Source organism: Cupressus sempervirens, chromosome 1 (assembly GCF_028749045.1).
Source record: "Cupressus sempervirens isolate cs-2001-9-10 chromosome 1, ASM2874904v1, whole genome shotgun sequence".
Classification (NCBI taxonomy): Eukaryota; Viridiplantae; Streptophyta; class Pinopsida; order Cupressales; family Cupressaceae; genus Cupressus; species Cupressus sempervirens.
Window position 1 is genome coordinate 440,634,756 of NC_143118.1, and position 25,243 is coordinate 440,659,998.

General features: G+C 37.9%; 1 protein-coding gene across 1 annotated transcript; it reads left to right on the top strand.

Moving 5' to 3' along the window:
* Positions 1–926: 926 nt before the first annotated feature.
* Positions 927–25,181, top strand: LOC149578178 (type IV inositol polyphosphate 5-phosphatase 11-like). The gene is made up of 6 exons (XM_089799582.1): positions 927–1,234; positions 21,842–21,918; positions 22,019–22,144; positions 24,092–24,342; positions 24,449–24,588; positions 25,013–25,181. The coding sequence occupies exons 1-6, from the start codon at positions 927–929 to the stop codon at positions 25,179–25,181; spliced, it is 1,071 nt and encodes a 356-aa protein (XP_089655708.1).
* Positions 25,182–25,243: the final 62 nt, after the last annotated feature.

Genomic DNA, 25,243 nt, shown 5'->3' on the forward strand with positions numbered 1-25,243 from the left:
GCATTTACTTTAATTAAAGAATGATTATAGCTTTTTTCCCCACTTTATCCTTTGCTTTAGAGAAGATGAGTAGGCCATCACATTTGATTGTTCCAACTGCTTTCACTTTCGAGTTGTTCTCATGTTCAACTTGTTTTTGGTTCCAGCTAGAGCATTGGCTTTAGCCTTGGCCTTGGGCCTAAGCAACGAATGACAAATAATTAAAGTTATTCTTAAATACTTTTCTTCTTCATACCAACTTCAAACTTTGTTCCCTCAAAAGCTGCTCCGGATTCTTATGCTTTCACTTCTCCCTCAACTTCATCATATTCTTTTTCCAATTGTGCTAAACTTAAATCGTTATAATTCGAAGTGATGTCCCTTCCATTAATTGTATTTTTTTTATAAATCATGGGTCAACTATTTACTTTTATCATGTTAAATGTAATTTATGTGTTATTATCAATTGTAATTTATATTTTTAAGTTAAATATTTTAAATTTACAAATATTGATAATGATAAAAAATTATTTAGAACAAAAAGAATTATAATTGAACATATTCTATGAATACGAGTAGTACTTGTTAATTTAATGTAGAATATCTTAAATAATATAATTTTATTAGTTATAACTTTAAAATAATTAAAGTTGATTACAAGTATAAGGGGATCAAGTTTTGGGGCTCTGCAATTGTACAATTACAGTGAGGCATCCATTCCTGGCAGTCATACCTAGCACAGAACATGATGGCTCCTTTCTAGTGCTTTATGTGACTTTAAGTCTTTTCTTTTTCTAGATGTTTGCATGACTTTGTGATGTCCTTAATATCATTTATTTTACACCCCTCTGTGTATTCGAGTCTTTTTGGTGCCTTGAGTGCTAGGTAGGGTTTTTGATATCATGCCTATGGAGTCGAGCCTTCTCAACTCTTAGTCTTGTTCACCCATGTGCAACTCAGGAGGTTTGAAGGATAATGATCATTCTGAATTGGGGATGGAGATTGATAAGGGTAGTCTGAAAAATGATTACAACAATAGCCATGTTAAGGAAATATCATTTAATGGTAAAGGAGATACCAAGCACTCGTTTAAGGTAGCTTTGTCTAAAAAATCTAGGCTTGAATGTCCACCATCAACATCTTTTAATGGAGTCTTTTGTGAGGAAGAAGGTGTTTTGAGAGGACCGACAACCAATGGAGGTGGATTGGGTGGGGGAGTATCTAAAGGAGCAATGACTAGAAACAATTCAAGAGAGTAAGTTCACTTCCCATGACTTTAAAACTCTCTCTTAACGAAGATATGATTTTGGCCATTAGAAAAGAGCAGATGAGGTTGAAAGACATTGCTATCTTCTTTGTTTGTTTATATAAAGATTCCTTACCTTCTTGAAAGTTTTTTAATGATTGGATTGCTAACATTTGGGGAAGAAAGTTAGGAATTCAAATAATTAGTTTTTGTAGAATTATCCAAAAAGGGTTAGTTGTGGTTTTCTTCAAAACTCATGGAATGTAATAAAGAGTTTTGAAAAAGAATTATTGTAATGTGGGTACATCTCTATTAGAAACCTTCTATGGTTGACCAAATGTAAAGTTGAATAGGTTGTGGCTTGTTCTAAGCCACATTGGATTGAAGTTAAAAAATCTCCAACTAGAGTTTTGGCATTTCATTGCCCAAATTGTCCAACCTCTTGGTTTCATATTACAAGTTGAAGATGTGAGATATGTTAGAGAAAAAGGTTAATTTAATTTCATTGATTAAATTACTTTTTCTCCCTTCTTAAGATTTCACTTTATGCACCTTTTTCATTTATAATTAATAATTAATTAGTAATTATTAAATAGCATTTACCTTTGAGGTTACCCTTTTTGGATTCCGATCTTCTTCTATAAGGATTGATCTTTTGTAATTATCTTGTATCTTTTATTTTTCTAAGAATACATTTGTATAAGTTTTTCGAGTGAACCCTTGCCTACTCTTTCCTTTTTCTTCTCTATGATAGGTTTTCACATGCAAGTATTCTTCGAATTTTGTGGATTTGTATTGTTCAAATCCTTCATGGTATCAAAGCCAGATGTGTTGTAGCTTGTTTGATACTTGGAGAAAAATGAGAACAAGGTTTTGTTAGAACAAATTGAAGTTTTTCAGGTATCTCTAGTAAAAATAGGGCGATCACTAATTTTCATAGCATTTTAAGGCTAGGACCTCATGATTGGATCCAAACGATGTCAAAACCCCTATTTCCATATCAATTTTTTCCATTTTAGACAACATTGATCTGGGAAGCAAAAATATTTTTCCCAACAGGGTGTATGACTTCCCACATGCATTATGAGGAAATATTTTTTCAAAAATAATTTTAACTAGTACAGGAAAGGGCACTTGAAAGCATTTTTTGGCCCATAGGCCCTTTTCGGGCCCACTATTGCACTAGTGCCATTTTTTCTTTCTCCCACACGCATTCACCTTTACCAGCCACCAGTTTTTGGTGCTACTTTGGTCACAGATGCTCCACCTCTCGCACCTCCACTCTACTACACCATGACCTCACCGCCACTAGTGGCTCTACTCTACAGCCACCGCTGCTCCTCCACTAGTTGCTCTGTCGCTCTCTTGCCACCACTGCTCCACTCGGAGGGTGGTGGAGATTTATTTATTTATTTATTTTAAAATAAATTCTTTTTTATGCTTAATGAGGGGCTTATTAGTTTTTTTAAGATATCTTGAGTATACGAGAGTCTTTTTCTGATATGAAAGAAGCATCAAAAAATTGGTTCTAAAATGGAGATGATGCAGCAAGAATTATTGGAATTTTTTTCTAGTTTGATACCTATTTTGGTGCTTGAAGTTTGTTGATGACCTCTATCTTCTGGGGGGCAATAAATTTTTGTTATAGCTCCATTTTATGTTTCAAAAAAAGCATCAGAAAGATCTTCTTGAGCACTTTCCAGATTCTTTGTCATTTCACTAGTATTTTGTACTAAGTATTTGTGATTCATTTCTAAATCTTTTTTTCTCTTCTCTCATTTACACATTCTATTTGTAAGCTAGGGTTTAGTTTATTGCATTGTAGGGGCCATTTTTATATTATTTTCTATTATTATATTAGTATATTAGAAAACTTGAAAAAAACCCTTCTAAAACAATGGCAGAGATCTCTTCTTCTCTAGAACTTCTAATCCTTCACAATTACCACATTTGGAAGACCTCAATGACTCCTCTTCTTTCCTATTTAGATGTTGTGTAGCCAGTTTTACAAAGACCTTTTGAGGACATGCAACATAGGAACAAGATGGATGAGGAAATTAGATTGATTGCCTTACAGGTCTCAGATAGTCTATAGTTTCATCGGGATGGGTGCAATACCCCTTTCATTATGTGGACAAGCTTGAAGGCTTATTTGATATAATGAATGAGTTCAAGGCACTTCAAATTGAGGTAGAGCTTACCTCACTTATATCGGATTCTTTTCCTTCCTTTGAGGACTTCATGATGAAGTTCAATCAACAAAGATCCTTATTGTAGGGTTATGGAAAGACAAAGACTGACATTGAATGTATCTACTTGGTTCTTTCTAAGCTTCATGGAAACTTTCACATTTTTGCTTCTACCTTCTATTCCACCAAAGATGCTTTCAATAATAGATTTACCATGCCATCCTTTGAGGTTTCTTGTAATCCTTTGACTCGTGAGCAAGCTAAGCTCTCTCATTTGGATTCTCTCATAGGTTCATAGACTCATGCATTGGTAGCTTAGAGGACAAAGGAGAAGACTCAAAAATATCTATCTACAAAGTCTCAAATTGATTCTAGCTCACTCATTGTCCATAAATGCCACCTCATCCTAAGGAGGTAAATTAATTCCAGAAAGACCAAAGTGTGCCTGTTGTAATAAGCCTAATCATTTTGAAGCACATTGCTATGAGAAGAAGTTAGATGGCTATGTCAAACAGGTTATAGATTTGATAGCTCTCCTTCAGAAGAGAAACACTGATATTCCTTCTGTAGACACCTAAATTTGAGTACACTACTTTGGTAATCCTATTTAGTTATCCCTAAAGGCATCATTAATTAAATTCCTATTTAATTAATCCTTTTCCATCCCCTAGCTGATTAATTTAATTAATCATCTATAGTCCTAATTGATAAATCAAATAACCTATTATTTATCAATTAAATCCTTTTCTTCTATCTAATTCCAAAATCCCCATTTATCAAATAAATCTATTTGATAAATAAAACCCTCAAATATAATAAGCCCCTAACTTATCCCTAAACCCTTTTTTTAGCCTAATCCACCCCATCAACCCATACAAACCAAGCCTAGCCACTAACTCACCCACCCTCATGAATGACATCCACTTGCATATCTCTAACAAGCCTAATCTAATCCTAAACCCAAGCCTAATCCACCCCCTAATGTTGTCACATTCCCTAAGCAAGCTTAAGACTTTCCTAAGCCAAGCAAAGTCAACAATCTCAACTCCCTCAAAAATATCCCAACCACCAAGCCATAAAGACTCTTACAAGCCAATTCATTGCTCTTACAAGCCATTATGAAGGGTCTTTATGAAGATATTATCCTTTGAGCCTCCTTTGTTTACTCGTCCATCCCCTTGCCTCCATCCACTCATCTTGTGACATGTGTCACTCCCTGGTTGGTGCTAAACAAGCACAATCCATGTGCTCCCCTTTGAGTGCATCCTAGCCCTCCTTAAGCTTTCATCTCTTCTTGCATCTTAACCCTCCATCCCTCAAGCCCTTGGCCTATAAATTGAATCCCCTCCCAAGCCATTTCATGACAACTTTTGAGCAAAAGTTATAATGTCATTTTAAGACCAAGTTTTATACCAATCTCATACATCCACACCAAAAATCTCAAAAATCTCCATTGAAGCTAGTTTGAAGATTGAGCATACATCCCATAATCCTACCAAACTAATCCATTAGGCTCATCCATACATCAAGAGAATAATCTCATTGAGAGAGCCATTTCATGGCTCATATTCTCATTTGAGGGTTTCTCTTTTGGTCTCTCTTATATGTTATTGTACTTTTGTTAGTTAATGCCTTGTTCTTTTAATAGATTAGTATTCCTTTGCTAACATATTACTCATATACATTTTGGCACGCCCGGTGGGACCCCACTATGGGTCATTCATTCATCTATTTTACCCTATGTTTTTTTCTTATAAACTAACCATCTAATGTTTGTTGTTGTTTGAGTGGGTTGTAAGGTGTTTTGCTTGTTTTTGCAGGTTAAAAAATGCACTTAGGAAGATATACCCTCTAAAAATCTGAAAATAACCAAAAAATTAATTTTTTTTGGAAAAATCTCTGCATTTCTATTCTGTTAGTGCAGTGTCATCTCCACAGATCAGTGTCTCCGTAGATTGGCGTTTGCGCTTGGTGAACTATCATCTCTACAAGCTACTCTATCATCTCTGCCGCCACCTCTAGTCCTCTGTCGTCTTTACTGCTACCTCTAGTCTTTTATCATCTCCGCCGCTACCAACCTAAATAGTCGTCTCTGCAACCTAAACTGTCGTCTTCGCTGCCGCCAACCTAAACTATCATCTCCGCAGATCAGCGTCTCCGCAGTTCAGTGTCTCTGCCCAGTTTCTTATTTCCTGCACCACCAAACTGAACTATCATCTTCACCTCTTTCTTTGTTGTCTTCGTAGATCAGCATCTCCGTAGATCAGCATCTTCGCAGTTTGGCATCCCCGCCTAATGAACTATCGTCTCCGCCTGTCTTTGTTGCATTTCTGTTTTAACATCTTTATTTTGCACTTTGTAGTTATATATAAAAAAAAAAAAGAGTATAAATCAAATTTTAACTTTTGGTGGTTCCATAGAATAGAGATTTTTTAAAGCATTTTTACACCTAGAAAAAAGAACAAAAAAAGTTAAATTTTTTTTCCCATAGTTAAGCTTTCATTTTGGAAGATTTTGGGTGACTAATCAATTTGTTTTTTTGTCTCATTTTAGGTTGGAGCAACAAGCTTAATCATGTTTTTTAATTTTTTCGTGGAATGAACTTGAATGGTTAAACACATATTTCTTTGAATGTATGTTGTTCAAAACACACTCTTGAATGCTATGGATAAAAGTCAATTTTTCTTGAATGCATGATTAAAACAACAAATCTAATCTTGAATTCAAAAGATCAACTAACCATTGCAATATCATCACACTTCATCTTTTGGGACATAAAAAGAATCTACATTCTAGAAACTTCCTAAATTATAAAAATCAAATAAAGACACTTTAAGTGAGTTTGTAGTTGGACTCACCCTCTTTAATCACCCATCAATTTAACCATTGGTTGCAATCTCAGCGCCATCTATGGGGATTAGGTCCACCTAAGAGGGTGTTAAGTGCTCCACAAAGATAAAACTTCACTTGTATTTTTATTAGTTTTTCTAACTTAGAAAATTTCTTGAATGCACATTAGGTTCGCTAACACTTCATTTGGGCACTAAAATTGAACAACTATTGACGTGGAGGGCCTCTGGGTGCACGCTTGACAATCGAGTTTCACACATCTTTGTTTTGGGCTTAAAATAAAATCACACCAACCCTTGAATGCTTTAAAAGAAATTAATCGATACTTGATGTGGAGGGCCTTCGAGCGCACAGGTTTACTTTCTTGTTGACCCTAACTCTTCTTCTTGTTCGCATTCTTCGATCAATTTTTCTTTGTTGGCGCATTTCAAAGTTGGAATTGAACATTGTCTTTTAAACATGAGTGCTTGCAAAGTCTAGATCAGAAAACTTAAGTGTCAGTTGGAAAAGAATCTTGTCTTTTAGCCCAAGGTCATCCAAGTCTTCTCTCCCCTTGTCATCTTTTGAGGCCATCTTGGGTGCATAAGATTAGGATCCAAAACCTTGTTTCTTTTTTGAGGAGGCCTACTTGGGGATTTCATCACCCCTTGGATGACCTCAACTCTAGCATTCCGACAAAGTATAAAGATCGGGAGGTGAATCTAAAGACACCTCTCTTGGAATCAAGATTTTGTCACTCAGGCTAAGCCTCAAGGAACTTTATACTTTTGAGAAGTGAAAGAGGAGAAGTGGGTTACCACTCCTCTCGGCTGTGTGACATTGTTTTGGTTTCATCTACAGATTTGGGCCTCACATACCTTGGGTATATCGAGGACTCCCTAGCTAAACCAGTTGTCAGCCTTGCAGACAACCATCTAGGATGTTAATGTGTTTGAAGTGACTGATCAAAATATTTGTAAAACATACACACTCCTTGGCACAAGTATCACATTCTGAGAATCAAAAACTTCTATCTGGTTGTTCCTATCTATTGCTTGATTTTTTATTTGTTGAATGAATGTTTTCCAAACTTGGTCAATCCTAGCTTAGGGCACACTTAGCGTAGTCACTGCCTATTCTAGAAGTTGAACAAGTCAAAGCAAAACAATCGAGATCTCTCAAAACCAAGCAGATTCAGGAATTTATGTCAGAACAACCCAAACCCAAACATAAGTTTCACAAACTCAAACTCAAACCATCTCAAGCATACCAAAAACTTTCAGGCAAGAGAAAAGAACTAACACCAAGCCCTCGAATTTCCAAACTCCACAAAGAAGAGGACAAAGTTGCTGATGAAGCCCTTCAAGATGCCTGGTTAGATCGCACCATCCAACTTAACCAACATCCAGGAGTTAATAATGTTTATGCCCTACCAACTAGGCATGATTTCTATGATTAGACCCCTTTGTTTCTCTGCATCTTCTTGCATAAGCTCAACTTTAGAGTCATCCTTGTCAGTAAGCCAGCCATCCTTAGTCATCCTCTTAAGCATTTTAGCTCATCCATCTTATTTAGAACCAAACCATCTAGCTAGCAATCCAAAAAATTCACATCCAAGCCTTAAAAATTGTTGTCACTTTGCCAAAAGTTTGCCATTCCTAACATCTTCCAAATCCACCAGCCTCACCAAGGTTATCCCTTTGATAGAGCTTTGTCTGGGGTATTCTAGCTTTGTCACTTGTTATCCCTCATCACCTTAAGCTAAAGGTTGGGATCCACAAGTGGTCAATCTCGTGTTCTTCCTAAAGGATCATCAGTCTATCCTTAAGTTGACACAATCATCACCAAGCTTGCACATAGGAAAGTAGACCTTTCATGCTTTGGCAACATATCTTTGAAGTTAAAATCCCCAACCCAATCCTCCTTAGGTTTTGTCATATAGCTTTGCCTCAACCTAGGAAATCATTTGCATAGATAAGCCTTCCCCCCTTTTGCATCCATTAGCATTGTTGTATCTCATCCCTAGGAACATTCTGCATTTTCATACTACCCGTCACTCACTTAGGCAAGAAGAAGAAGGAAACAATGGAGCCCTATCATTTGGATCCAACAGCATCGCTCTCCTTGAGCACTCAACCATCCTTCAGCCTAGAGAACGCTATACCATCACCTACTGACATTGAAGCTTTCATGAACCAACCAAGAAATGCAGTATTGGTGAACGCCATTATAGACAAAAATAAGAAAACAATCATGGCTAACTTTTGAAGGGACAACATTGGAGCCTTCGACTTTGGAAGACCTCCCCCCTTATCAAATCCATCTTAACCCTTGTTTGAGCAACTCCCACCACCCATAGGCTCTTATGATTCAAATTATCCTCAATATGTGCCAAAAGAAGAGCCTCAACCCACCCCATATGATCCAACAGACCCAAACATACCAGCCTCCACTCAAGTTGAAATCTCCCTTCCAAAAGCCAATCCAGCCACCACCACTCCACCATTGGTCCATACCACTCCACCCAAACTTCCTTTGCCCAAAATACCTCATCATTCACTCCCTTCACTATTGCTACTACTACTCTCCAACCCAGCCTTCCAAATCCACCCATCTCCCAAATCAGTGCTAGTATCTTTGGCCAACCTTAGCAATACACAACCGGGATGCCACCCATGGGGCCAAGTAACCAACCCTTCATCACCCTCGGCTTGTTTACCTCAGCTCAGAAGACAATCCCATCATTTTCACTAGGTCCTTGGAGCTCAATGCCATCAGCCACAAATCCACAAGCTACTACCCTCACTCCACAAAGCTATCAAACCCCACCAGCTACTACCAATGTTCTACCAAGCTCTCAAGTGACCCAAGCTCCTGCCACCAATCTACCAAACTTTCGAATCTAGCCACCAATCTATAAAACCCCATCAATTCCATTTCCAAGCTTTCAATTCCCACCACCAACTAATCCATTACCTCCTATTACCAACTATTTTTCTATGCCACTTTTAGGAGGAAACCCACCACCACCAACCACCAATTACTTGGCCTCCTTTGCCATGCAGATACCTTCCCAAATGGGGGCACAACCCATATATATTGGTCAAACTCCTCAAATCCAAAGTCAAGTTCCACAAGCTCCCCAATCCTTTCCCCAAGCTTCACACCCATCTTATACCTTACCTCCACAAAGCAAACCATTTATGCCACAGCCAACCTATGTTCCTCAATTCCAACCTCAAATCCCATACTAGCAACAAGCCTTGCAGCACATGCAGCAATATGTGCCACCTCCACCTCAGCAACCCATCATCCACCTTTTAGTTTCCCAAGCTATGTACAATCCCTACCAGCCCATATCTCAAAGCCATCCATATTCTATTGCCCCATCTAACACATATCTACCTCAGGGCACTCCTACATTGGGGGCACCCTAGCCATCACCCATTAATTCAAAATGGGAAGCCATCAAAACAGTTGTGAAGAACATCTAAGAGGGAAATGATCCAAAAACCTTCAAGTTTGAGAATGTGTGTCCTTACCCATTTGATAGAGCCATTACCATGACACCATTTCCCAAGCATTTTGAGACACCCAAGTTTGAAAAATTCAAAGGAAAAGGAGATCCTGTCACACATATCAAAGAATTTTACATGCACTGCCAAGAAGTGGCATACGATGACATCTTCCTCTTGCATGTCTTTCCCAAAAGCTTGGCCGGACCAGCTCTTGAATGGTTTTATAGAATCCCCTATGGCACAATTTAAAAAAATTCTGAATTTTCTGAGGCATTTGTAGCCCAATATGCCCATCTTGTTGAAACAGAGCTATCAGTAGTTGATCTTGTCCACACTAAGAAAAAAGGTGGAGAAAGCCTTCTCGTATATCTGCAAAGATGGCAAACCCTTACCACCTGCATATCTTACACCTTGCCAGAGCACCATTTGGTGAAAATGTTTATTGATAATGCCCATCCTAGCTTAGCTCACCACATGACCATGAACTGTTTGTAGACCTAAAAAGATATCAAAGAGAAAGGAATGATACTTGAGCAAGGACTCATTAAAGATGGTGTGGTCAAGATTTACAAGGAAGCCAACCAAAATCAATCACATTCCAATGACAAGTCTAGGTATTGGAACAAAAACAAGCATGTTGCAATAGATGGCATCACTAACACCAGACATGTGAATATTGTTGGTCCTTCTCAAAACCAATCCAACCCACCATATCAACCAAACAATCAGCAAGCTATCAACTACCAACATCAGAATAACCAAAGCTATAAAAACCACAATCCAAGACCCAACTTTCAAGGGTCTAGCAATCAAGCTAATGCCATCAATGTAGCTGCAGGACAAAAGCCCAGACTCCAACCTACACCTAGAAATTATACACCCCTTGGTGAGCCATTGGATGTCATTTTTGAGAAATTAGTCAAAGAAAACCTCATCAAATTTCCTCCTACCCAGCAAATCGACCCAAGCCAATCCAAAGTTGCATGGTACAAAGACAATGAGTACTGCAAATTTCATAGGGTAAAAGGTCACACTACCCTCAGATGCATGAAACTGAAGGATTATGTGCAGGACCTCATTGATCAGAAAGAAATTCACTGTTGGCGCCCAAACCTCTCCCAATGCAAGCTTACAAATCTATCAAAATGCTTTTCCTCCTCACAACAACCAAAATCTTGGAAAAGCACCTGTCCAAGCCAACAACAAAAACACCAACAATCGCCAGCCAAACCAACAGCATGGGAAGAACAATGACCACACTTCATCCTATATAGACTATGGTAGCCTCATAGGTTGTATATTTGAGAAAGAGCCTTCTGTTAATGTTATCAATATCCAAAGACCAAACAATGAGTGTGCAGTCACCACTCGAAGAGTGCAATTTAACATCGCAGGCCCACCCATTTCACCAGCACCATCAGCTCCATCAAAAAGCCAATACAATATCTTGTAACACCTTGGGAACATGCCAACCCAAATCTCCATTTTAGACCTTCTTCACACTAGTGCTGTGTACAAGAACATCCTTGACAGTGCTCTTGTAGAATCCCGTGTCCCTTCAAATATCAACGCTACTAATTTTCATAATCTTGTTGGACACCTATCCTCCTCATGTGCCCTATCATTCAAACCCACCGACATACCCGTGGTCGAGCCAGATCACACCCTTTCGCTTCACATAGCCATCATGGTATCCAATTTCGTCGTAAAAAGAGTAATGATAGATAATGGATCAGCCTTAAATATTTGCACCCTAAAATTCATAAAACAAGCTGGGTATACTGAGGCAGATATTATTAGTGAGGTTATCACCATCAAAGCTTATGACAACTTGGAAAGAACCACAAAAGGAACTATTTTGCTACCAATCAACATTGGCCCAGTCATCCAAGAGACAATCTGCCATGTTATTGATCTAAACCTACCATTTAACATCCTCCTCGGTCGCCCATGGATTCATGCCATGAAAGCCATTCCATCCACTTACCATTAGTGCGTCAAATTTTTGCATCAAAGCACTAAGGTAACCATCCATGCTGATCCAGAACCCTTTGCTTACTGCAATGCGGTTGAAGCTTCATATACAAACCATTGCCCTAGAATTAATATCGGCACATCCATCGCCAGCTCATCCCACACTTGTAATGACCCAGAAACCATCCTCGCCTCCAGCCTGTCGATCGTGAAGATCAATAACAAAGGCTGTGGAGAGTATAGTCTATCAGATGCATTTTTTGTTAGGGCACTCCCACTTGATCCACATGCCCATGGATGACTGACATATCACAAAGCTAAGGAGATTCCACCTCCTCGATACAAACAGTTTGGCCCAACAACCTTTGTATCCTCAAAAATCCCTCTTCATGAGGAGCTCACTCCAAATATCAACAATTGGTTACATAAGGATGCACCTCAAAGAAATCAAGCATGCCTTGATCACTTCAGCCAGAAGTATCCCCAAGAACATAAGCTCATCACTGATAAATGGAACTATCAAGATGGTGGTCTAGGACTAGAACAAAGAGGCATGCAGTGCCCCATCGACACACACAAGTGGGAATCGAAGTCAGGTCTTGGTTTTGGCACACCCACAACTGGGGGCACCAATACAGATGGTCACACTTTTTTGAACATTCACTGCAACCTTATCAAAATTGAAGAAATTCCCGAGGAAGTTGAAAAGAGAGCCTACGATGATATCCCAGACCAAATCTCCCTTGGAGACTCTGTTCTCCAAGAACTATCCATCCATTTCATTGACCTACCACTTGCCCATCCACAACTCATAGATTGGTACCAACCAAGCATCATACACATTGATGAGTTCACATCAGAGGAAGTGCTTCTGAGATTCATGGGAGCCGAAACTCCTCATAAGTAAACAAAGCCAGATTCTGCCTATATCTACAAGCTAGATCCCAAGGGGTATTTTGGAGAAAATCCCCAACTTAGTTTCGATACACCCAAAACTAGAAAAAAGGTGAATACGAGACTAGCTAAGGCAGTGAAGAGAACCCCTCAACAAGAACATCCAAAGCCACAAGCAGAACATGAGGATTTAGCATTATCTCCTCAAGATAATCGACCAGAGGTGTCTTCTATTCTAATTGAGGATACTAGAGAAGTCAACATTGGTTCTTCAGAGATCCCCAGACTTGTTCACATTGTTGCATCCCTATCACAAGACCAAGCTGATCTCCTCTTTGAGGTCTTAAGAGAGAACATTGGCCAATTTTCATGGTCATATCAGGACATGCCAGGACTTGATCCAAAGCTTGTAGTTCATCATCTTGTAGTCGATCCAAATATCAAGCCCGTTAGACAAAAGCTTAGAATAATGCACCCCAAGGTGGCATTACTGGTCAAAGCTAAATTAGAAAGAATGTTAGCTGCTAAGGTAATCTGACCTATCGACTACTCAAAGTGGATCTCCAACATGGTCCCCATCACTAAACCTTCTAGTGACATCAGAATCTGCACTGATTTCAGAGATCTTAACAAAGCTTGTCCAAAAGATGATTTTACCTTCCCCAACATAGATATGATTGTAGATCTTACAGTTGGACATGAAATTTTGTCCCTCATGGATGGATTTTCTGGGTATAATCAAATCAAGATTGTAGAAGAGGATCAACATACGATAGCATTCACTACCCCTTGGGGAACCTTTTGTTACAACATGATGCCTTTTGGCCTAAAGAATGCTGGGGCTACCTATCAAAGAGCTATGACAACCATTTTTCATGATCTCATCCATATCATTTTGGAGGATTATATTGATGATATCTTGGTCAAATCTCATATCTTCATGGATCATCTTGCTGACCTGGAGAAAGTCTTTGATAGGTTAGCTAAATATCATCTCATGCTGAATCCCAAGAAGTGTGTCTTTGGGGTCACATTTGGCAAGCTTCTAGGCTTTATAGTTTCTAAATGAGGTATAGAGATCGACCCCAAGAAGGTCAAGGCTATCTTAGACATGCCTCCTCCCTAGACACTGCGACAGCTTTTCTCTCTTCAGGGAAAGCTTCAATCTGTCCAGTGCTTCATCTCCCAGCTTGCAGATAAGTGTACACCATTTTCACATTTACTGAAGAAGGATGAGAACTTCAAGTGGGATCCTTTATGTTAGCACAACTTTGATCAGCTCAAGCAGTATCTCACCAATCCCCCTATCTTGGTTCCACCAGTTCCTGGTCATCCCTTGATCTTGTACATATCAGCAATGCCTACTACTCTAGGGGCACTTCTAGCATAGCTTGATGACTATGGTAGAGAAAGAGCCATCTACTACATCAATAGAACCCTAGTTGGTTATGAACTCAATTATACTCCTATGGAAAAAGCTTTTTTGGCAGTTGTTTTCTCAACTCAAAAGCTTTGCCACTACATGCTAAGTCATACCATCCAACTAGTCTCCAAGATCGACCCTCTCAAGTATATGCTCTCCAGAACAACACTTACAGGTCGTTTGGCCAAATGGGTTATGCTCCTTAGCGAATTTGACATCCAGTATGTGGATAGAAATGTAATCAAAGGGCAAGCTATAGCAGATCATCTAGTTGATGCACCTCTAATAGATGCATATCCTTTGATCACAGAATTTCCAAATGCGCATATCTGTCTAATTGAAGAAGAGCCCCCATGGAAACTTTATTTTGATGGCTCATACACATCTCATGGATCAAGGGAAGGAATATTGTTGGTCACACCTCAAGGGGATTACATTCCAAAAGCCTTCAAGGTACAATTTCCTAGCACCAATAATATAGCTGAATATGAGGCTCTCATAGCAGGATTAAAGATAGCTGCAGAATGGAACATTGCTAAGTTACAAATCTTTGGTGATTCTTAGCTCATCATCAAGAAAGCCCTAAATGAATATCAAACCAAAGATGAAAAGCTATTACCCTACAAAGAGCTAGTTGATCAGCTAACCCAGTATTTTACAAAGCTTCAGTTTACACAAGTGCCTCGAATACAGAACAAAGTAGCAGATGTTATGGCTACTATCGGCTCGCTCTTGGAAATTCCCCAAGTAGCTACACAGTATGAGTTTTTAGTCGAGCAGCTCCTCACACCTGCCTATGCGAATGAGGATTCAAACCGTGTTTGTATCTTGGTTGGTCCCCAATCCCCTTGGTACCATGAGATTGACACTTACCTTAATGATGGTATCATATCCCCTCACCTCACACGTACCCAATGCCAGAACCTCATCCAAAAATCATCCTGCTATGTTATCATAGCCAATACCCTATATCGTCGGGGTTATCATGATACTCTCTCTCGATGTTTAGACCAAAATGAGGCCGCAATGGTGTTAAAAGAAGTACACTTCGAACTTTGCGATGCCCACACGAGTGGTATTGTCCTAGCGCGACAAATCCTTAGAGCAAGCTACTATTGGCCTACCATTGAAGAATACTCATGTGACTTTGTTAGAAAGTGTCTCCCATGTCAACAACATGCAAATCTTGTGCATGATCCAACACAGGATCTACAGCCTATTGCACCACCTTGGACTTTCGCTTATTGGGGCCTTGATCTAGTTGGAACTATCACATCTCTCTCATCTGATGGACATAAATGGATAATAATAGCTATAGACTATTTCACTAAGTGGGTGGAAGAAGTCCCCTTAGTCTTAGCTACAGGAGTTTAGGTCTCCAAGTTCATCTTGTACCACATTGTTTGCCACTTCGGCATCCCATCCACCATCTTCATCGACCACGGAGGTAATTTTGAAAATCTCAAGATGGAAGAATTATGCACTTCACTCTACATCCATCACTTCTTTTCTAGCCCATATTTTCCACAAGGTAATGGCCAGGTAGAGGCAACTAACAAAACCCTCCTCAAAATCCTAAAGAAAGTTGTCAATGATTCCGGCCCTATGGGCCTATCGAACCTCCTTCTATACATCCACCGGCACAACTAGATACTCCCTAGTCTATGGTGTCGAAGCGGTACTACCTATAGAGGTTAAACTTCCCTCCTTGCGCATATCTTTGCAAGGGCAAATATTAGATGAAGAATACAGAGTAGCTCGGCTCACCCAGCTAGATCTCTTAGACGAGAAGTGACAACAAGCCTATGATCATCTCATAGTCTATCAAACTCATCTCAAAAGGAATTTCAACAAGAAGGTGCTTCCACGACACTTTTAGCCAGGTGACATGGTCCTCAAAGAAAACATGAAAGTCCAAGCAGATCAAGAAAAGAAAGGCAAGTTTGAACCTACATGGCTTGGTCCTTATATTGTCACTACATCCTTTGGCTCCGGAGTCTATCAGCTATCTACACCAGAAGGAGAACTCTTGAATGATCCTACTAACATCATTCATCTCAAGAAGTTCTATGCTCGAAGATCCTTGGTATACCCAGCTTTTGAAAAATACAAAAAAATAAAAAAAATAGTAAAGAGAAATAAGCGTCCAATGGTGAAAACTTGGCAATTCAAGTGCCTTGGATAGGTACCTTGGTGAAAACCTGGTGATTCAGGCACCTTGTGTACTAATACTAATCCATTATCTATCACTATCCTATCCCTCATCCATTTACCCACCATCCCATAACACACCTGCTTGTTCCTTTGGTGTTCCAACCAAATATTCAAAATCTAATGGAGCTCGTAAATACCTCCTGTAGAGCTTGTAAATCTTGTACCTCAACTTGTAACTCTTGTACCTCAACTTGTAAATCTTGTATCAGAGCTTGTATTATACCTTGTAAATCTTGTACCATACCTTGTATATCCACATCTTGTCCAAAGCTTGTACCATATTCTAGCTTATAAATACTCTTGTATCCTAGCTTGTATCCTATCACATGCACACAAAGAATCCCATTTTCACTTAAGCTTTTCGCAAACCATCTACCTATCCACCTATCAACTATTGCAGACATCTCACCCTTCACAAACATTTCCATTTCACAAAACCCAAACATGAACAACCTTGTACATTTCTAACATATCTTGGTCTGTCAGCTTGTACATCCTCTTTAGCTTAGTACCATTGTGTCTATCCAGCTTTCGTGTTAGTTCCTCCTTGATCAGCATCTTGCACACATCGCACAACCCTTGGTTAGCTATTCCAATGCATCCTTTAGCTAGATCTTCTACCACCAAAGTGTTATCCTTCTTAGTTCAGCTTGCCAGACACATCATCCAGATCCATCTACTTACGTGCTCTCTGATAGATCCTTGTAGGATATAACTTTTCTCATGTCTGATCTTGGTCCGTTAATACCTCGTCCTACCCATCTCATTGGCAAACGATTCTCTTTTGGATTTTTTCTTTCTTTTTATTTGGACTCTTCCCTTTTGGGTATTGAAGTATCTTTTCCAAGCAATCTTTTTGTTCCCTCCTCAAGGTTGCCATGATCTTCCATATCATGGTATGCTGCGAATGGGGCAATCCATAAGGTCTTGATCAGGTCTTTTCTTTGTTTTTCTTTTCTACTTGTGGGTTACCTAGTGGCGATTCTGCTCTACTTCCTCTGGGATTCATGTGTGATGCTGGGGCAATCCTTGCATGTTTGTTTTGAGTCAGTTCGTCAGTCCTCTAGACAGTTAGTGAAAAGCCTTGATGTTCTTGGTAACCTTGGCAATTAACCAATAGTCCTATAGCAAATCTAGTGCTCAACTACATGGTGGTACTTTTCTTTGAAGTATCCCCCCACTCAAAAAGCTTCAATGGTTTCCTTTCATCTCCATTATCCCCCAACCATATCCAACATCCGACTCTCCTACCCTAGCTTATGCGTCAGTATCTCTTTGAGTCACTCCTCACCTTTAGCTTTAGGGATCCACAATCCTAGTTTTAGGGATCCACCAAGCGTCATCTTTCGAGATCCACAATCCTAGTCCTAGGGATCTCCGAAAGCCATCTTCCACCAATCTGACTCTTTGAAATCCTATTGCATTAGCTTTATCATCCCATCATCCATCTTCCTATCCTAGATTTCTTTTTATAGCGCTCTGCTCCTTCATCCTTCCCCCAATCTCGAAAGTTTTAAGCTTGCTTCCTCTTGTGCCTCTGATTCTCCCTTTATCATTCTCACTTAGTGAGAGTTTGAGCTAATTCAACCCCTTCTCTTTGCCAATTTGAGTCTCCCTACTCATCTCAAATTCTTGGATTTTTCAAGAAGCCGTCAAGCCTTGCTTTCTCTCCCTGTCGCCTTCTTGAGGGGGCATCTCTACATCTAGTCTCTCCTCTTCTTATCCGAGATTGGGGCAACCTTGTTGCTAAAACATCTTTCTCATGTCTTTTTCATTCAATCTTCTTTGAAATAGTGTTGTCTCGACACTATGTCAAAGAGGGGCAGAATGTAGACACCTAAATTTGATTACACCGCTTTGGTAATCCTATTTAGTTATCCCTAAAGGCATCATTAATTAAATTCCTATTTAATTAATCATTTGTCATCCCCTAGCTGATTAATTTAATTAATCATCTATAGTCCTAATTGATAAATCAAATAACCTATTATTTATCAATTAAATCATTTTCTTCTATCTAATTCTAAAATCCCCATTTATCAAATAAATTTTTTTGATAAATAAAATCCTCAAATCTAATAAGCCCCTAACTTATCCCTAAACCCTCTTTTTAGCCTAATCCACCCCATCCACCCATACTAACCAAGCTTAGCCACTAACTCACCCACCCTCATGAATGCCATCCACTTGCATATCTGTAACAAGCCTAATCTAATCCTAAACCCAAGCCTAATCCACCCCCTAATGTTGTCACATTCCCTAAGCAAGCTTAAGACTTTTCTAAGCCAAGCAAAGTTAACAATCTCAACTCCCTCCAAAATATCCCAACCACCAAGCCATAAAGACTCTTACAAGCTCATTCATTGCTCTTACAAGCCATTATGAAGGGTCTTTATGAAGATATTATCCCTTGAGCCTCCTTTGTTGACTCATACATCTCCTTGCCTCCATCCACTCACCTTGTGACATGTGTCTCTCCTTGGTTGGTGCTAAACAAGCACAATCCATGTGCTCTCGTTTGAGTGCATCCTAGCCCTCCTTAAGCTTGCATCTCTCCTTACATCTTAACCCTCCATCCCTCAAGCACTTGGCCTATAAATTGAATCCCCTCCCAAGCCATTTCATCACAACTTTTGAGCTAAAGTTATAATGCCATTTTAAGACCAAGTTTTATACCAATCTCATACATCCACACCAAAAATTACAAAAATCTCCATTGAAGCTAGTTTGAAGCTTGAGCATACATCCCATAATCCTACCAAACTAATCCATTAGACTCATCCATACATCAAGAGAATAATCTCATTGAAAGAGCCATTTCATGGCTCATATTCTCATTTGAGGGTTTCTCTTTTGGTCTCTCTTATATGTTATAGTAATTTTGTTAGTTAATGATTTGTTCTTTTAATAGATTAGTATTCCTTTGCTAACATATTTCTCATATACACCTTCTACTTTTCTCATGCCTTCTTCATCATCATCATTTTAGTTAGATGGTAAAGATATAGGAAATGGTCATGCACTTTGTGTAACCACAATTTCTAATTCTTCTAGATGGTTACTAGATTCAGGTGCTTCACACCATATGGCATCTTCTCAGAATTTGTTCTCTTCTTTTGAGGCTTCTCCTACTCCATGCATTTTGATGGGAAACAACATTTTTATGATTATATGTGGGAAAGGTTCTATTGAAATTGATGATGGTACATTTCATGATGTACTTCATGTTCCATCTTTGTCCTCTAACCTTATCTCTATTTATCAGATTACACATAATGGGATAGGGAAGACAATTGAGTTTGCACAGGACTCAGTGCACATCAGAGATAGTGAGATAGGAAATATTATTGCTATAGGGATTGTTGATTATGCTTCCCATCTATATTCATTCTCACATTTTGGTTCACCATCTCCACTATTTAAGACTCACTCTTTTTTTTCACAAGAGTCTATTGAGGTGAAGTCAGGTTGCTTGAACTTATGTGTTGTTCCTAAGACTAGTGTTGTCACTTCTACACCTCCACCTCCTATTCAGATTCCATCTCTTTTACATGACTACCCTTTAGCAATGCCTACTATTGTAGCTACAGTCATTGAGCCACCTACAAAAGTTGTTGAGGATATATCAGAGGACACACATCTCCTCTCAAATAATAGATTCAACACACCTATTATTTCACCTTCATTGGAGATTCCATTTCAGTATTCTCATCCTTTCTCCTTTGAGCATCAACTAGGACTTCCAGCTGCACCTTACATACATCAATTTTATTGTCCTTGTTCACTACCTTTGTTTCCTTCAGATTGGAACCACATAGGTATGTCCATTGACATAAGAGTTCTGCCATTCTAGGGGGCTATGTAGTCTCAAGCTTCTATCATGGAAGCTATCATTCTACTTATGGTCTTAAAAGATTTTCTTGAGATGTTTCATTTGTCCATCCTTTTTCTATCTCTTTTTGGAGTAGATTTTTTCCCACTAGGTTTTCTCTATTTCTTCATTTGATAGAGATTTGATTGTGATTGGGTACCTCATCAAGCTTTGTTGGCAAGACCCAAGTTTTTTTTTTCAGCATTGCATCATTTGTAGCTACATTGTTGCTCATCTTAAGGGGGGTGTTAAAAAAAAATATTTATTTAATTTTAGTAATTAAATTACTTTTTCTCCCTTCTTAAGATTTCACTTGATGCACCTTTTGCATTCATATTCAATAATTAATTAGTAATTATTGTAAGAATTTTTCTTAAGGCAAAATTCACCCAAGACCAAGGAACTCAAACATAAGCACAAAATAGACCAAAATATGATCAAAATAACTATATAGTATTCAATATAAACCTACAATGGTGTAGCACGCAAATTAGTGTTGCAAACAACATGTGCTAAAAAGGGAGTGCGAATAACTGTGTTGTCTACATAACAACTCAAAAAGGTACACAAACTCCTAAGTGTCTCATAAAAATAAATAATAAATAATGCAGTAACCTAAGTAAACTTAAGTAAAGTGTAAATAGTAAATATCTATTTACACCAACACCCCCTCTTCTTTTTGGAAAGGAGTCTTAGTGAGTAGGAGAAGATTTACAGTTGGGGAATAAGAAGAACTAAAAGAAAGGTTTGTAAGTTATTTGAGAATACTGCTGCCAATGTCTTAGATCTTTGTGTGCATGTTGTCACCTGGAATATGAATGGGAAGGTATGGTGTTTGAGTTTCTTCAAAATGCAATTATAGATTAAAAACATCTAATATGTAAGCTCCCAAAATGAAAAAAATACTTCCTTTTTCCGGTTGTTCTTAGCTTTGACAATGAGAATTTCACCATTTTCCCCTTTATGTTTGATATTTGATTTACCATCACATATTTGTGGTTATCTAGTATGTCAAAACATTGTAAGTTTTAGGTGCTTAAGAATTGCATTCATAAGCTGTTTTGTAAACCTGCATGACTTTTCTCTATCTGGATATTGATTTAATGAATTGTGGAAATCTACTTACTCTTCATAGAAACTTCATTTCAAGGCTTCGATAGCATTCCTCTTTAAAGCCAATATTATTCAATTTAAAACTTACCTCTTTTACACTATAACTGGTTCACTTGTTTGCTTTCTCCGATTCAACTTGGTAGATTTAAGCCCATGTGTGAAATTTCATTACATATGATTTTCAACCTAGGGCATCTTTTCCCTCTGATTTGTTCATCTTACTGCTAGACCAAAGTTTTATAACAGGGAAAACTAAAAGACCATAGGATAATTTAAATGAAGAGAGCTGCTGTTTCATTAATTTGATACTCGTGTAATAATTGTATGGTTGTTCTTGTCCATGGAATGATTCTCAATGCATTGGGAGGAAACTACAGGTCGGTTTCTCAATTTATCAAATAATTTAGACTCAACTGTGATATTAAGCTAATGGAATTTCTATAATGTACAGTGCACTAGGCAAAGCTTCCCTACCATGTAAATTGTGCAAATAAAAAAGAGTCTTCCACAACCAACATATGCCATAAAAATAGTTTCATTATCTAATCAAATCATTGCCTAATGAAATTCTTTTTGTTTAAATGGATGCAGCTTGATTGCTGCTTCTATCATGGTTTCTCTGCAGCTATTCTTATTTGCAAGGAATGTTATACAGCTTGCTATAAAAGGTGAATCTCATGATTTTTCTAAGATCATTAGTAAAAGAAGAGTAAATTGGGTTCCTATGGGCCAGTGCTAAATTGTTTCTTGTGGTGAGAGAATGTGCAGACGTTAGGATTGACAAGGTTGCATTAGGGGGATTGGGAGGCGTTGTAAGACGACACAAGGGGGCGGTGGGCATGGCTTTCAAATACAGAGATACTTCCTTTCTTTTGATTTCATGTCATCTATCTCGTAAGTAAATACTTTCTGCCCTCTGTCTAACAGCAGCCCACTGTTGAGCATTCAAGGAGTTACATTCATACATCTTATATCAATGAGTTTTGTCTTGCTCAGGATGTTCTCTCAATAACTTGTTAATTTGTGTAAATAAATTGGAGGAATTATATAAAAATAAAATCACAATTTTAGTAATATATTTTAAGTTTATGATATTGTTATTAGAATTCAATTATGAATTCTTGAGTCAAATTTATTGACACATATTATATAAGTAGTGGTTTACAGTAACTCAATTCTTGTGAGGATGAATGGTGCACTTGACATTCATTGTATCTTAGATGATGCATTCTCACAGAAGTGATGCAATAGACCTTTTGAGGAGGTCACCTATCCAAGTACAACTCTAATTTAAGTCATTTACACTTGGAGTTTCGCAAAGTTTAAGGCCATTTAGCTTGCTAGTCCACTTACCATGCAAATGGAGTAGCAAGCTAATGAGCATAACATTAGGAGAAATTATATGACTAAGAACATTTGAATTGGAGAAGTTTAGGGATGGTGACCTACCAGGAAGGCCTTATGCTTCACTTATGTGAACATCACTTGGATGAGATGAGTACTAAGTATACCATTCATTCCTTTTTGTAAGATACTACTATGAATGAAGCATAGACTAATAAATTCAATTGCCCCACCAGTCACCCAACCGTTAGATATACCTTTACAAGCTTAAAGCTATAATGTGAACCACAAGTTTTTGCATATGGAGTTGCCTTATTTATGCTTTAGTAAAATTGACCGTTTCCCCCGACCAAACGCACCTATCGTTAACCATGATGACTGTTGATTCTGGGGCTCACATTTGATTGGCAGGAAAATTCGGAGTGACTGCTATTCTATCCTATCTATAAGATTGTGCATACAGTTGTACCACTCAATATAGTGCTACGAACACCAAATATTCTACGTTATAACCTTCAATGCATTGGATTCCAACTCAATCTCAAGTTTAAAAGGCAATGCGAGAGAAGAAAAGTCCTCAATGGCAGAATTGTCTAACTTTAACCACCGTCCATTCACTTTTCGAAAGTTAAAATTTATTAGATAACTTTCGGGGGTTAAATGTGTGGAGAGGAAGAGGAAAAAAAATAATGGTGGGTTTTTTTTTTTTCCGAGTGTCTATTAAACTTGGTCAATATATAGTTAACACTATTCTTGCAGTCTGAAGTTTTATACTGTTTTTTTAATGACTAGTTAATTATTGTTTCTCACTTGAATGCAAAGTAGATTGTAGTAGGGGTTATTCTTATGATTTCAATCCCACATTTATTAAGGTGTTCATAAAGATCTGTAAAAGCAAGACTAATGCTTCTACATTAAGTCATTTTTGTAAGTGTGTTGATGTAGTATCACATGATATGCTGCTTTTTAGATCACATTTTATTTAATTATGAATATCATAATTAATTTTTAACTTAGAACTATTAGTAAAATTTTATAAATATAAAATATAGTAAACGAAGAAAAATAACTTATTCAACTAATAGGTCCTTTCACCTATGTCACTAGCTCTCCACTTGTCTACTTGCTAATTGAATAAATAATGAATAGTTAGAATAGTCGTGCAACTATACTGATATTCATAATGTATTATTTGTATTATTTGTACATGAGCATTTAGATCATTTGTACAAATATTGTTATAGTCAAAGTAAATGATTGAAAAATGAAGTATCCCATTGTCAATATCAAATGATCTTTTTTTGGTTAATCTTTGTACTCGAAAAAATATCACATCACATATTTTTTTTAAAAATCATTAAAATTTGATATACTGTTTAAGATCTTACGAGACATAGACGTAATCTATAACGACTGCTTATTCATAGCCGTTCGAAATTTAAATATAATCCATTTTAATTATAACGCAGTTTGCTCATTTCATTCATTTTGGCGCAGCTCACGAGAACAACGTCCTGGAGCGAAATGTTCAGTACCAACGGATTTGCCAAACCATTTTCAACAAAGCAAAGAGAAGTCCAAACCGAATAAACAGTCTCTCTCCTGCATGGAAAACTCCAGACTATGATATAACTGCTTTATCTCCTGCCGTTGCTCAGTCCAACGTAGTGATTTGGCTTTATCTCAACTACAGAATCGAAGGCAGCAGAAAATCAGTCAGTTTTCTCATTAATCAAAACCTGCAAAAGGTAACCTATATCATAACAATTCTCTCTATGCATGCCCACAACTAATTAATCAGTTTTTTTTTACATCAACCGGTTTATAAATTTGAATGTCCGAATGTTTATACAGCTCCTGAGAGCCAAAGATCAACTTTCTAGAGAAGCAGAAAGAGGAGAGATATTCCGTGGATTTTGTGAAGGCCCACTTTCTTTCAGACCTACCGACAAATATGGTATCGTAACTGACAATTATGATACCAGTGCTAAGGTGTTGTATCCATTTTATCTAGATGGATAAACATAAGTTCTATAAAATAGTGTTACAAATGAAATTGAATAGATAATCAGTTTAGAATAAAACATCATTATATAAACTCATATTGCAACAGAAACTATCACAATCTTGAATAAAATAGCTTGCTACATATTTACACAACTCAAGAGTCCAAATAAATAATCATTTAGAATAAAACATCATTAGAAACAAGGAAAACAAGAACATTAGAGATAAGGTGGATCCCACTCACCTGAAGCAATATATGTTAGAAGAGAAACAAGAACAGTAGAAACAAGGTAGATCCCAGCCGCCTGATTTACTTCATTCATCAACCAAATGCCAATCATAATTAATCATATCAAAATTTCAATGTATATCTTCAACCCATTTCATTGAAACTCTATTCAAATTGCAAAGTCTATTGGAAAGAGTTCCATCGTGGACTGATAGAGTACTGTATAAGGTAAATCGTGCAACAAATGTGAAAGCCGAGGTGCAAGACTATGACTCTATCGACCATATAAAGGCGTCGGATCATAGACCCGTTAAAGCTCTTCTCACCATTCATCTTGACGACTTCACCTGACACAACATCTCTTAAATATTGGCCGTTGCCTATATTTGAGGTATAAGAAACTATTCATTCAT